Source organism: Nesoenas mayeri (assembly GCF_963082525.1).
Source record: "Nesoenas mayeri genome assembly, chromosome: 3".
In the NCBI taxonomy this organism is placed as follows: Eukaryota; Metazoa; Chordata; class Aves; order Columbiformes; family Columbidae; genus Nesoenas; species Nesoenas mayeri.
The window spans coordinates 34,981,537-34,995,764 of record NC_137544.1 but is presented as its reverse complement, the minus strand read 5'-3'; the positions used below and the strand labels follow the sequence as shown (position 1 = coordinate 34,995,764).

General features: G+C 36.8%; 1 protein-coding gene across 21 annotated transcripts in view; it reads right to left on the bottom strand.

The window, feature by feature from the left end:
• Window positions 1-14,228, bottom strand: part of BCKDHB (branched chain keto acid dehydrogenase E1 subunit beta) — a 121,479-nt gene that overhangs the window by 92,338 nt on the left and 14,913 nt on the right. For all 21 annotated transcript variants that reach the window (XM_080341537.1, XM_080341538.1, XM_080341540.1 and 18 more), the window contains one exon: window positions 525-658. In XM_080341537.1, coding sequence (XP_080197663.1) covers window positions 525-658 — 134 coding nt within the window. The remainder of the gene's footprint in view (window positions 1-524; window positions 659-14,228) is intronic.

Genomic DNA, 14,228 nt, shown 5'->3' with positions numbered 1-14,228 from the left:
GGGGACCAAAATGGAAGCAAAGGAATCCTGTCAGTGGAAAAAGAAACATTTTCCAAAGCAAATGGAGCAATGATCTAGTGTGTTCAAGTCACATGCCCGCACCTCAGGAGCAGCCATACAACCCAGATGTGCCCCCATTCCCACACTGCCAGTCAGCCCAGTTCAAATCTGTAGTTTGTCCTGTGGACACGTGGTTGGCTGCAGCAGCACAGAAGTGAGAGATGGTGGTGGGAAGACACAGCTGAGGAATTTAAAGCTGCTGATGCCAACACAGCCACAAAATAAAAAATACAGACAAAGAGACATTTGCTTCCAACCACATCTTTAATTTTCGTTATTCAATGAGCCTTCAAACAGGCCTTAGTACCTTTCTGTTTACTTAAAACATGCATAAATATTAGTAATACAGTTGTGGATATATTTACAAAAGTTACATATTCAAACCAAATGTTAACGTTAACAGAAGATTATTTTAAACAGCCATAAGATTCCTTTTTACTTCTCTCAAATTTATTAGTACTAACCTGATCAAATGCTGGAAAAATGTAATCTGCAAACTGAATTTCTGCAATGGCTGTGGCGCCTGCAACAGCAATTCCAATACCAAAGCCAACAATTCCTTGTTCACACAACGGGGTGTTGAAAACTCTATCTTTACCTATAAAAAATAAATACACCACAATTCCTATAACATACTAGCTCTAAGTTGAAAACATAGCCCCAAAAATATTCAAGTTATAAACAAGTCACCTGTAATTAAGCATATGGCTATTTAGATGGGCTTTTTTAGGTATAGGAACAATAAATATTCATTACAGGTAAAGACACTTTCATGTGTAACAGCTCGGAGGAAGACAGAGAGAAACAAAACAGAAGCACAATTTCTGTAACTTACAATGTTGTTCATACTTAAAGGAAAACAATTTGTTCTGATGAATATACAGATAAGTACGTATACCCCTTATGCTTATACAGGAGGAGTAAAGAATACTTAAAAGCATTAAAAAAGCTTACAAATATTTTTAGTTCAGTTTTTTTCAGGCAGTCAGAATTAACTGTCAAAGGCAGCTAGATCTCCAAGAGCATCTGTAGAAAAGTATCTTGTCTCTTGCCCATGCTCCCAGTAATCAGTGCCCAGTCTTACCAACTTCCTTTCATAAGGTAAGGCTGTGCTTACTAAAGAATTTGGTTTGTCTCCAAGGCAAGAGAAAAGAAAGCTGTTCCTGCTGTTGGAGGCACAAGACTGGAAATTAAATATTTGGGGGTTTGTATCGTCCCTGTGGGAGTCCAAAAAGGTCATTTTAGCCCTGACATATTTCTGTGCCACAGTAATTTCAGATTCCAAATGTGCATCAGTCTAATAGATGGCTGAAGACAAAATTGTTAAGTTCATGAAACTAAAAACAAGAAGGGAGTGGAGGGAGATGAAACACCACTACAATATCCTTTATAAGATATATTAACAACTTGCCAGCAGTACTGTACTCCCTTGGCAGATCAACAGGAGAACCTAGTTAGGCGATTAAATTTTCCCTTTGCAACACTGGGAAATAGACAGTAGGTTTCTCTAAGAGTCCACTGTGCATGAATATGCCAAGACATCAAACTGGATGGAAAAAAAGTGAGCACAGAGTACATCAGTGGTTATTCAATAAATTAAACAATAACTAAATAAGCACCAAATAACTAAAAAGAAAGACTAAACTCATCAATTAATAATTAGCAAAGTTGCTACTATGAAGATGCCTAATTTCAATAGCTACAAGTTAATTAACTAGAGAAAGAGAAGCTTACAAAAAGTTTCAGAAAGGGATGACTTGAGGAGAACCATTGCCCACAGCTGCATTTGCGATATACTAGAGGCATGTTTCACAAATCTATAAAATACATATCTTTCATCTCCACACATGACCCAGCACAGCATTGTCATTGCTTATACCCTGTCCACATGCTTCACCTGGTGTTTTGAGTTTCGTACTTCAAGAGCTACTTTGTTTAGGGTTGGGTTTTTAGTTTGGAGTGGTGGGTTTTGTTGTTTGTTCAGGGGATCTTTCTTGATACATCCATTTTTGAAAGAAAGTAAGGTCTTTGTTGTCTGGATGTCAAACACACCCAACAGTACTCTGATCAACTCTGCCTCACAGCAAAATGTCTTGTAGGTCAGAGAATGTTTTACAATTAGCGAAACCTGCTAGTTCTCATTTCCAAGGCATATGAGCAAGCTGATCTCAGTAATTTCAAGATGTGGGTCATCTGTACTTGATTTTATATATACTGCAAAAAAACAAATAATCTTTGCAGGTATTGTGCTCAAAAGTTGTTCAGACTACAAATGGCATAGGAAGGGAGAATGGCTGTAACTTTGTGGTGCAGCCATTTATTCTTGCTGGGCATTTATTTTACCAGCATGCTGCAGTAGCACTGCTCATCTGCGTATTTGTGTTCTTTCTTTACTAGTACTACCAATGTCTGGCAATGTCACTATATAAAAACAGCCCCAGCCCTGAAACATTTTCATTCCAGGTAACAGGAAGACAGAATGCTTTGGGAAACCCAAAACTGGGGAAGATATTTATAGAAGAAATAATTTAGTTTTATTGTCCTTGTAATTAAGTTATCCTCACTTCTGAAAGGCATCATGTCTTGGCTTTACTGTCAGGAATTAACAAAAATAGTTTAAAAAGCTTCACACAGGAATCATCTCTTCCTTTAAGATCTGACCAAAGGGGAAGATTTCAGTCACCTTGGTACTGTGCTTCTCCCATGTAGAGTAAGAAACTTTGTCTTTCAGAGTTATTTAGTCCCATTTCCAGAGTAAATAGATCAATAAACTAATCCATAGAATGTAAAAGGAAAATAATGCCATGGAAAGATGAATGAACTAGAACAATGAGAGTACAAGATTATTTTTGAACCTGGAAAGAATGTATACTGTGTAAATAAATTGTTCTCATTCCTAAAGGATGGCTGTAATCTCAGTCCCCAAGCTGTGCAGCATCCTCTAGTGCCCTCTCTCTGCTGATAGATGTCACAGGTAAGGACACAAGAACATCAACCACCTGTGCAAAGGCCTCACCACCATCTCAGAAGGCAGGGAAGTCCTGCTTGAGTGCAGCCACAAGAGCTGTCCCTGTACTCACATCCAACTGTGAAACTATAAACAGTTGGCAAACTTCTCCCTTCCTCTTTATTAAGTCTCGAGTGTTATGAATTAGGCATCTTATTTCCCTTCTCTTTCACAGATTCATTTAAAATCTTCATTTAAAACACTTAATATTTGAATGGACTAAAAATGCATTAACAAGATATATTACATTTCCATAATTCTTTAAAAGTCTGTTCGTAGATCAATATTTCACTTTGTGTGCTTACATGATAATTTGATATAGGATGCAGGCACCAAAGAAAACACCAGAAAAAAAAACGACACTATAGAAGAGACTGGGGGAAGGAAAAAAAAAAGTGAAATTCACAGTAAATTAAAAAATCTAACATTCTTATATTGAAATCAAAATACTCAATGTGTGGATTTCTACTCTATTTTAACACACACTGATTTACTGAAATGTAGTTAAATGTGGTTTAAAACTCTATCATGTAGCCTACATAAATAGACTAATGTCTGAGCAGAATAAAAAAAAATATCGTTAAGAAATGCCCAGAAGTCAGATCATACTAAGCTCACCTAAACTTATTCATCAACACATTTTTCACTGAAATTTCCTGATGCATTAGTTCTATAAATAATTTTATATCATCACATAAAAATGGAAATGTATTTGAACAATCCTGTAAAATAAGCTTTTACCTTATAAAAACTTCAAAATTAATTGTTTAATATCAATTTGTGACAAGTGAGTTCATTTAAAAGTATGTTAGATACACCACACTAGCTTACCCCTCTATGATTTGGAATATAAAGGGCGTCCTAACAAAACTGCTGAAATACTATTGAGGTATTCGAGGCAGCATGCTGATACCAATGGTGTATGTTGAAATAAATGAAGTGAGAGTCACTAAAAGCACACGTGAAATACAACATGACAGTTATTACACGATCAGTTTGAAGCAGCTAATTTGGATTTTGGGAATGAAAAGTTATAATCCTGAAGTGCTTTGGCTTAAAACAGTGAAGAAAGAGCTAGGTAATTGCCATTGAATGAGATTCATTACTCAGGAATGATTTTGTTTTTACGTGTACAACATGTACAACAATAATACCGATCCCTTCTTAAAAGTAAAACCTAAAGCACTTTACTATTTAATAGGTGGGAAACCAAGTTTCAAGGGTTGGGTTTGGGGTTTGTTTTTGTTTTTTTTTTTCCATAAAATCCAGCCTTTTAAGACACACATCATTAGGATAAAACAAATTTATTAATTTCCCCAAACACTGAAAATTGCATGGCATGGTTTTAACCTTCTATCTTTATTTATATAATGTGAAAATCATTACTCGAGCAAATTATTTAAACACTGAAGATTTAAAGGCATTAAGAGGATGTATTTTTATCTTTTTCACAGGAAGTCAACTTTGATAAACAGCGATTCACATCATCCTTTGTAAATCATTCACCCAGCTGAAATCTGACCCAAGCAGACAAATAACCCAGAGATACTTTGTCTTTCCATATTTCATTTCCTTACCAGTGAAGAAACATTTCCTAAAACGTTCTCTTCTCGTATTACCTGCGTCAGCCACACAGTTCAAAACAAGCAAAGACAAACTCTATAAGCTGACCTGTCACTGCAGGTGTAAGTGGTACTTTATCGGAAATCGGGTGCATCAGCCTCTGAAGACAGACATCATGCTGGTGTCCCGTTCAATTAACCTGCCTGGTTTTGTAAACATCCCTCATTTCAGCCACCTGAACAGGCTGGTGTCCTTTACTATGTAGCAAGGGAAGCAATATGACAAACAGGGCTATGTGAAAAAAAGGACAATTCTTATCTCTCCATGCCAATAAATCAGGAAGATTAGATGCATGTTAAGTGAGTGAATAAATACCCCAGAAGTGTTGCCTAACAAGGTAAATATGAAAATATTACAAAACATTAAGGAAAAGGCAGTATTTGATTAAAAGCATTTTTTAAAAAACTACTTCATCCTCCCCGATCTATTTTTACCTAAACAAAAAAAAGACTGATCCTTGTGATTTTTGGAACAAAGAGTTAAGTACCCCAGAAATGTTCAAACTCCCACTGACCCTCTGTCTAAGGGGCAACAGCTTTAATGCAGTCTTACAGTCGTCTTCTCATCCTCCACAAAGAAAAAGTTTCATAGCAACCTAACAGAACATGTTTACAGGCATATGTAGTCGATTATTGTGCATTCATGGTTTGGCCTGCTTCATCTTTATTTGTTCCAAGCGATCAGGAAAAAAGTATTTCAGATTTTAATATCTGCAATAAAACATGTTCCTGTCTTAATTTTAACTTCAAAAATGAGATATTCAAACAATATCAAATCTCCTAAAATCTTAACATACCACTCTAGGCTTCAAGTCTGAGTAATTTCGCATTGCTCTGAAAGAGCCTTCGTGGGAAGTTTCAAGTGGTTTGAGGAGTACTGCTGGCACTTCAGTCAAAGGATGGCGTTTTGCTTTGTTTTTAAGATACTTCTACATCACTTGTGTTAAAAAAGGCATCTTAAAACATGTCAGTACTGACTGGCATTAACAATATACCTGGGCAGCATTTTATTTATCCCCGTGATCTCATTACTTCCCATTTAAAACAACTATTATATAGAAGAGTCCAACAAGCTAAATATTTTCTATCCTCAACTGCAGCAACCATAGAGGCATGTGGAGAAACAGGACTGGAAAGAAAAGGAAGTCCCCACAGATCAGCTTCTTTGCTACTCTCTGGGGACTTTGTGTAGAACATTCAAATAGAAATAACATTTCAAATCAGTCCTGCCTTTAAAAATCTATTGTAATCCAAGAATATCTAGGATTTTTCATAGAGGTACACCTACATAAGTGTACTAATTCTATTCCTTAATATATTTAACACAATCTATCCAGCATTCAGACTTTCTTGGACCCACAATCACTTTTAAGCCCTGTTTTACAATTGGTGACACTTGTTATCTTCCATTTCTCTGATACCACGTGAGAGGGTAAGCATCCCAGGGAGTAGTTTGGTACATTCATATTCAGCTCTTCTACAGCTCCTGATTGAACACCAAACAGTTCTAGTAATTTTTTATTAATTTTAATCAATTTGTTCCACCTCTTCTTTTGATATCCTAATCACAGTTCCTCAGCTTTAAAGCAGGGTGTGCAACGGGCACTGTTCCTCTACAGTGAATACCAATAAAAACTCATTGGCTTTCCAGCTGAATATGCAAACTTACATGTCCAAAGCAGGGCTTCAGTTTCACAGAGACAGAGATGGTTTCCCTCTCAGTCTTGAATCCTTGAACACTAACATGCCATGCCACTTAAAAAGCATCTTTTTCCAGAGCAGCCCATGTTACAATATATCATTTCACCTAACAGATGTAAAGTAATTATATGAAATGAAAAGAATTTCATATCTTATAAATACTGATGGTGAATTTAACCTACTGTGTGTAGAGTAACACAATTCACAGAATTGAGCTTTACTCCTCTGGTGTTCCTCCCCGATCCTGTATCCTACAAGAGTTGCACAGACTGAGCCAAGAAGATTTGTGTGTGCCCAGACACTCACAGCAGGCTCCGAGGACTCAGCCATTCCTCAGCCCTCATCTAAGCCAATGCGAAGTCTCAAGTCAAGTGCAATGAGTTGGGTCTGTTTTAGGAGAAATATATACCCACAAATACAAAAATCACCGTGTATACGCAACCTATGCTTTCAAAAGAAGTTCAACATTTAGTTACTTTGAACAAAAAATTCATTCAAAGTTTGATTAATTAACAATTAATTCCATGGCAGGTTGCCATCACTCTTTCCTTAAATATACAAAAAAGCTACATTATAGCAGTAAAGATACATGAATTAGCAAAAATGTGTGACCAGGAAAAGGGTCAGAACAGAGATTCACATGCACTAAAATAAATTAGCTGCTTCCTCTTCTGCTGCTGCAAAATCCACTGTCCTAGAATAGTCTGGGTTGTAAAGGACCTTCAAATCTCATCTAGTCCAACCCCCTGCAATGAGCAGGGACATCTTCAACTTCAGGTTGCTCAGAGCCCTGTCCAGCCTGGCCTTGAATGTCTCCAGGGATGGGCATCTACCACCTCTCTGGGCAAGCTGTGCCAGCCTGTTCTGCAACAAAGGGCCCAACTTCTTATTCTAGACAGAAGTTTTATATAAGTCAAATGACATATAAGTCTTTCTTATTCAGTTTACTTGTTTACAGGAGTCTGAAACTTCATTTGGAGAAAAAAAAAAAATATCACTTGCACACAAAGTATCCTTCTGAAGTACTAATCACCACAGTATTGGCCAAAGAAAAGGACACCTGTTCTGACAGATAACTGCTAAGAACAGGAATTCCTCACAGGTCTGTCATCTATTCCACTGACATAACCAACATTTCTGAACAGTACTTCAAGTAAATTGAAAGTTAAAAACAGCTGAAGGGTAAGTTTTCCTTTTAAGTCTTCCCCAATTACCAGCTCCAAGGCATTCATACATTTGAACAGACATGAATATTTGAACTAGTAGCTCTAGCTCAAAGCATTCTCGAGACATCATTCCCTTACTGAAGATGGTGCGTTTTTCTTCCAAGAGCTCCAAAGAATCAACTGCACTTTCAACCCCTCTCCCCCAAGATTCCTTTAGGAGAGAAGCATGTTTATTGCATTTTCATTTAATTCTTACTCTCAAAGACCCTAAATATTATCAGAGCCAGGAGAACTGCTGGAATACAAAGAAAATGTTACCATGATGTGGAGTAACATCCTCAATTATCTACAAATTCTTATCTTCCAGCAGTTACTGAATTGCAGGTTTGGAAGGACACTTCCTTTCCAGTAAATCTTAGTAAATTCTTAAAAGTTGTTCACAGCATAAACTTAATATTAAGCATGTACTCAACTGTCACGCTTATAGCCCTCTGGATGAAGGAGGACCTAGGAAAGTTTATTTATTAACAGCTTTACCTCCCTAAGGCAAACAGGGAAAACATGCTTCCCTGGGCCTCTCCTCCACTTCAGATTTCCCGTCATTTGTGACAAACTAGCATCCCAACAAAAGCTAAAAAGTAAAGCAGAATTTAAAAAAAATATATATTATCTAATAATCTCCCTTTCTCAGAGAAGAAATGGGAAGGCTCAGGGGAGGTTAATGCAAAGCTCTGGTGTAACTTTGAATACCATTAAACTTGCATGTCATTTAATCCTCCCATGATGAAAAAGCAGCCAAGCAGTAGTATAAAGAGAAGGAAGATCAAATTCCTTTCAGGTACACAGTGACAGATGAAATAATGATGCAAAAGGGGAAACTAACTATATAAGAAGAAAGAAAACTCACGATGACAGTGGTCAAATGCTGGAACAAGCTTCCCAGAGAGGTTGTACAAGCTCCTTCCTTGGACATATTCAAAACTCAGCTGCACAAGACCACAAACAACCTAAATGGGCTCAACATTGAGTACTGGTTTGGACCAGATGTCCTTCAAGGTCTTTTTCTTTCAACCCTTATTATTCTGTGATTCACTAATAGCCCCAAACAGGGTTACATGCTGACTGCCCAAACTTTTTACGTCTGTTTCTGTCCTGCTGATGGAAGCATTTCATGACATTGATAAAATAGAACTGATTCAGCTTCACACTGTTAGAAAAACATTCAATAAGCAGCTCACATCAAAGTGGCAGGTTTGTTCCCTAGAATTTCTTTTTACTGATGACTATGCAGGTAGCCCATTGCACACTGAATTCCTTATCATCTGGCTCATATACCCAGCTGTATCAGCCTAAAGAAAAAAAGCACAATGCCCAACTGCACCAAGGTATTCAAATGTTCCTCCAGCTACGATTAATAACATTCCTTGCTCAACCGCAAAAAAATTTTGCTGTGTGAGAAGCACACTTGCAGAAAAACATAATTGATGACAAAGTTAGACATGCAAAGCTATACCAGATGACAGCTTACTTGTATCCGCCCTAATATTGACATCTACCAAACACTTCATGTCGGTATAACCAAGGGACAATGTATCAGCTTTATTTAAGAGGCTTGTGTCCATTCCCTGCATTTTCAGCATATCTGCAATATTACATGACATGAAAAGAGATCCAACAGGAAAATACACAGCAGTTTCCAAAGTCAAGTACTGCAACATGTTAATGAAAATTCTTCCATAACAGGCTGGGTACACTACCTGGATGACAAAGCAAGGAATAAGCAAAACTGTATCACATACTCCTCAGTATCAGTGGTATAGAAATACTTTACAGTAGATTCAAAATCATGCTAGACCTACCCTAAATTATAAAGCAAATATTCTCAACTTAAAAGCAAGGATTTAACGCTGCTAAAGTAGTACTCAGGACAAAAGTGCTGAATGACCTGTAATCTGCAGTAACAAAAACATCTTACGGATCTCACTTGTAACCAGGCCTGTCTCTTGATAATGCAAAGCGTGTGCATAAGAAAAATCAATAAATTGATCTTTACTTGGTGTTTCCATACAAGTGTGAAAACTCCTTGTCAAGTTTTGAGGATGTAATGTTTCTACAAATTAAAAAGAAAGGAGATCTTCTATAATAAATGACTGGTGTTTTATGTCAAGCTGGTCACTGGAAGACTGCTTTGAATCAAGTTAAATTAAAATGAACCTGCTCCTCAAAGTGCTTCTGTTGCAAAGCTACTTAGAAAATTGACTGGACTAGAATGGTAGCCTTGACCTTTTTGACACTTACAAGCTCCTAGCAAATTACTTCCAAGAGAACTCAGAGTTTCACTCCCTATAATAAAGTCTGCAGCACCTTCTTAAACTGAAGTGGTGATAATTAGTACACTCTTATCACCAACCTCAGAGGCAGAAAAAACAGCAGACATACTAAATTAGTCCTACTTGGTGAGTACAAATGAAACAGAGGGCACAGTGATCACAGGACTAACCAAGGAAACTGAGAATCACTGAATCCCATACAATAAATAGTAAAGGCATAAAGACAGACATTTAAACCAAGTTACACGAACTGTGCTTGCAGACCTGGAATTAATACAGACTGTGGATACTAATTATGCTCATCAATTTCATCTTGTGCCTTTAATACATAAAGTTTCCTCCTACTTGACACTATATAACTAGAATATTGCTTTTTAAATGTTTCACTGCAAGTATTTCCTGAAGTGGAAAATTCCATTTTTATGACGCTCAGCAGCACATACATTGCTGGACAAAAAAAAGTATCTTGAAATACCTTAATATGTTAGAAGAGCTTTCTTGAACTCTGTACTGAGTATCAAGTTCTATATTAAGAAGTAAGTTCCTTATCTTTCCCTCAAACAGGTTTACAACATACTAATATTTATCGTGTTTCTTTTTCTAAGTCTCAAAGAAATAAAACTGTTTTCACACCAAGTACACTATCAGAACAATTTAAAAAATAAAAACAAAACTAAAATAAATTCTATCAGCTCTGATAGAGACTGATTTATATCAATATCCCAAAGATACAGTGTAAAAAGGAATACCACATTTCATCAAATTCTCAACTTTTTTTCTAACTGTAAATCTTAAGAAAAGAATTGGCTATTTAAGACGAAAATGAACGAAATGTACTATTGTGTAATGAGTCTGGAACACGTTCTCCAGATGTTACTGTTCAAAGACATTTAAATAAATCAGAGTAAGATGCAGATCTTGCCAAACTGCTCCGGAAGAACCAGGAAAGCAAGCTGCAGAATTCTCTGCTTAAATCCATCCACAAAGAAACAAGGGTAACCAAACTCCAGACTACTTAGGTTTTACTCAATCTCTACAGAACAACTAGCTATTTTTAACTCTGAATAAATCGTTCTATTCTCCACTTAAGTCCACCATGTCAAAAATTCTGAACTACTTCATTCTATCATGTGCAATAAGCTAGGAAGGACCAGCACCTACAGAAAAGAGGAACAACACTCCTTCTCCAACAAGCTTGCAGTCTGCTTCTGAAGCATCGAGCTAATGTTTTCTATCTATCTCTTTACACAATAAACCCCTAACACTGATTTCTTATGCTACTTCAGGCAAGTTTTTCCACTCCTTATAATAGCTTATTGCTATGTTCTTAAAGCATGCAAAGGACCTCATGATTATTGATTAAAAAAAACCCTTAGAGAAAATCTCCAGACTGTCTCCTCACCTCTTGAAGTAATATCCAACCACTAGTAGCTTCTGGGAGGCAGAACATGTTATAATACACTGCATTACAAGCCCCAAATAGTATATCCAAATTTTGTTCTTGTACTTCTTGCCATTGCCCTGTAATGTTTGGCACCACCAGAACACACCCAGAACCTCCACTGACAGATCTTTGCTCCCTCGCCAGTAACATGCTGTGAAGTTTCCACAATAAAAAACTTCCTGAAATCATTAACAAAATAAAATTACAATATAAACATTTAAGTATTTTATGCATTTTGGAGGCAAGTTATTAGGATTTAAAAAAAAAACAAAAAAACAAAAAAACAACACACACTACCATATTTACTTCTATTAGCTCAGCTTCAAGAGGTTCTCTCATTATTTCATGCTACTAAAAGCTGTCAGGACATGAAGCAATTTTTGTAAGCATATCCAATCCTTAGCCAAAATACTTCACCAAACACCCTAACAGCCTGGGGACAACCTTATCTTCTCACTCATGTTTTCTCACATAGGCATTTCACTCAAAACCAGAATTTGCCTTCATAAGTTTTCTACAGCTCAAACTCATAAAATAATATTGTGTTCAAACAAACATTTCTTCAAAGAATTAATACCTTAATTTTAGAAAGGCTGGTGTCCCTTCAGCATGGCTAGGTACAGCCATCTTCTGGACAAATAAACAAAGTCCTGAATTATTTTACTGAACTATAAACAAATGGTTCTTTTACCAAGAATCAAGTGTTCCCTGAAAACTCACACAGGTGTTTACACCTTAGACACAAGGTCTACAGAAAAACAACCAGGGATTACAGTGGATCAGACACCAGAAACAAACATTTATGCTGCAAGACAAGCTAGTATTATCATGAGATGTATCAAGAGAAAACTGTAAACAACCAAGTTTTATTCAGTATGACCCAGAGTAGTGTATTCAGTCCACATCCTTCAGTTGCAGCAATTAGAGTCCAGAGGAAACTGAACAATAAGAAAAAGCTTCAAACCATAAGAATAATCCCGCACTGGGACCGTGTGTGTAGGGAAGCCAGAGAATCTCCATCATTGAAGGTTAACAGCAGCCTTTGCCAGCTGATCTGTCCCAAAACATACCCTGTGTCTCAAAGATCTAATTCTGTAAGACAGGCAGAAAGTAGAGGAAAACAAATATGGAAGTGATAAATAGAATCATTTTTAAAGCATCCAGCTGATTGCTAATGTAGCTAGGTCATCATGACATAAGTGTGTTATTTGCTTGTTAAAACTGTGGTTTCATACGCAGCTCAGTCAGTTGCTTTTTGATGTGTTTGAAATTTTCCGCAGGGGAAATCTCAGATCTAGCTCCCCCTGCCCTCACGGGATTCAATACAAGTGTTATTCCTTATCTTGATTTTCCTTTTCTTCTGTGATTTGCCAATTTGTAAGAAAATATCCTGGAACAATAGAACAGACTCTAATTACTGTTCACTGTACACTCCCTATCTTCTTCACACTTTTTTTTAAATATGGTTTGAAAGAAAAAAAATCTTACAAATTTTAACTACACTTCTATCTGCATCAAAATAGTAAAGCATTGGAAGGATTATGCATAAAAAAGCCTATATGCTTGAACAGAATTGGGCAAGAAATGAATTAAATTTCAAGTTACATGTGCATACTTATTGCACCCTTACAACTACATATGGGAATATCTATTTTAGCTATGAAAAACAAGTAAGGAGGAAAAAAAAATTAAAGCTGCTCATTTCTCATTTCCTACTGTCTGCAAGTATGAATGTCTCCAGCCATCTACTAATTCAGAATTACCTGAAACAAAATGATCCAAGATTGATTTTTTTTTTTATCCCTACATATAGGAGTGACACACAGGTGTTCTTACTGAGTTTCACTTTACAAAGTGTCCACCCAGAAAAGAAGCAATTACTGGCTGCACAGCAGTACAGCAGAAAGAACACAGGGACTAAAACATGCACCACACTGCTAATAAAGGCAGCAAACATCACTCTAGAGCACGTTACCACTGTTACATGGAAACCTTACAAAAAGCATTTTGTTCTAATTACTTGTTATGAGAGCACCATAAGCTGCTGTGGGCAATACACCTCTGTAAGCACTGACAAACAAAAAGAGGAGGATGACAATAACAGAGCCCAAACAGAACAGCTAAAAGACACCAGAACAGACAAAAATAAAAGGCATGAATGAAAGACTCTCCAACCGGTGATGCAATACTACTCCAGAAGGAGGAAACCTATACTCCTCTTGTGATTCCTTGAACTTTTAAAATCCTCCAGCAACCTTTGCCTCATGCAACTTCTGGAGCTGTAAAACTTGTAGCAACAGGGCCTATCAATTCTATAATTCACCATTAACTTGAGTAACACTGGATTTATTTATATGTGAAGGTGTTTTACATTATTTGTTTCAGAATCACACTAGCTACCTGTTTTCAGGCCACTTCATTGGAATAATTTTATTCTTCAGGGGTCAGTGATCACAAATACTTGCATTTTTATTCTATCATGTGAGAGCACTCCCTATAAGCAAGCTCTCATTCCTCTAATTAAAGAGAACCTTTTTCCAGTCCAAAAACTCTTTTTCCTACTCAAATTCACCATTCACAGAAGTTCCATCTTACAGGCACTGGTCTAGTGCTACTTCCTTGCCTTACACAACTCCAGAAACGTATTTTCTCTTCCCAACACCCTTCTTTCATTTGAGAATTGATCAAATGTGATCGCACTTAACCTGGTAGCTCCTGCAGCCACTGTCACCTTCTGCAAGTTGGTAATCAGAAGAAAGAAACTTGGGGATTTTTCACATTTTCACCTGCTGACCATCTTTCTTCCAACTATCTTAATCTCTGCTAGGTGGAAAATTCAAGATAACTTTCAGAGGACTACACTCAAATGTTTTTGTTGGTTTTTTTTACTCCAGTTTT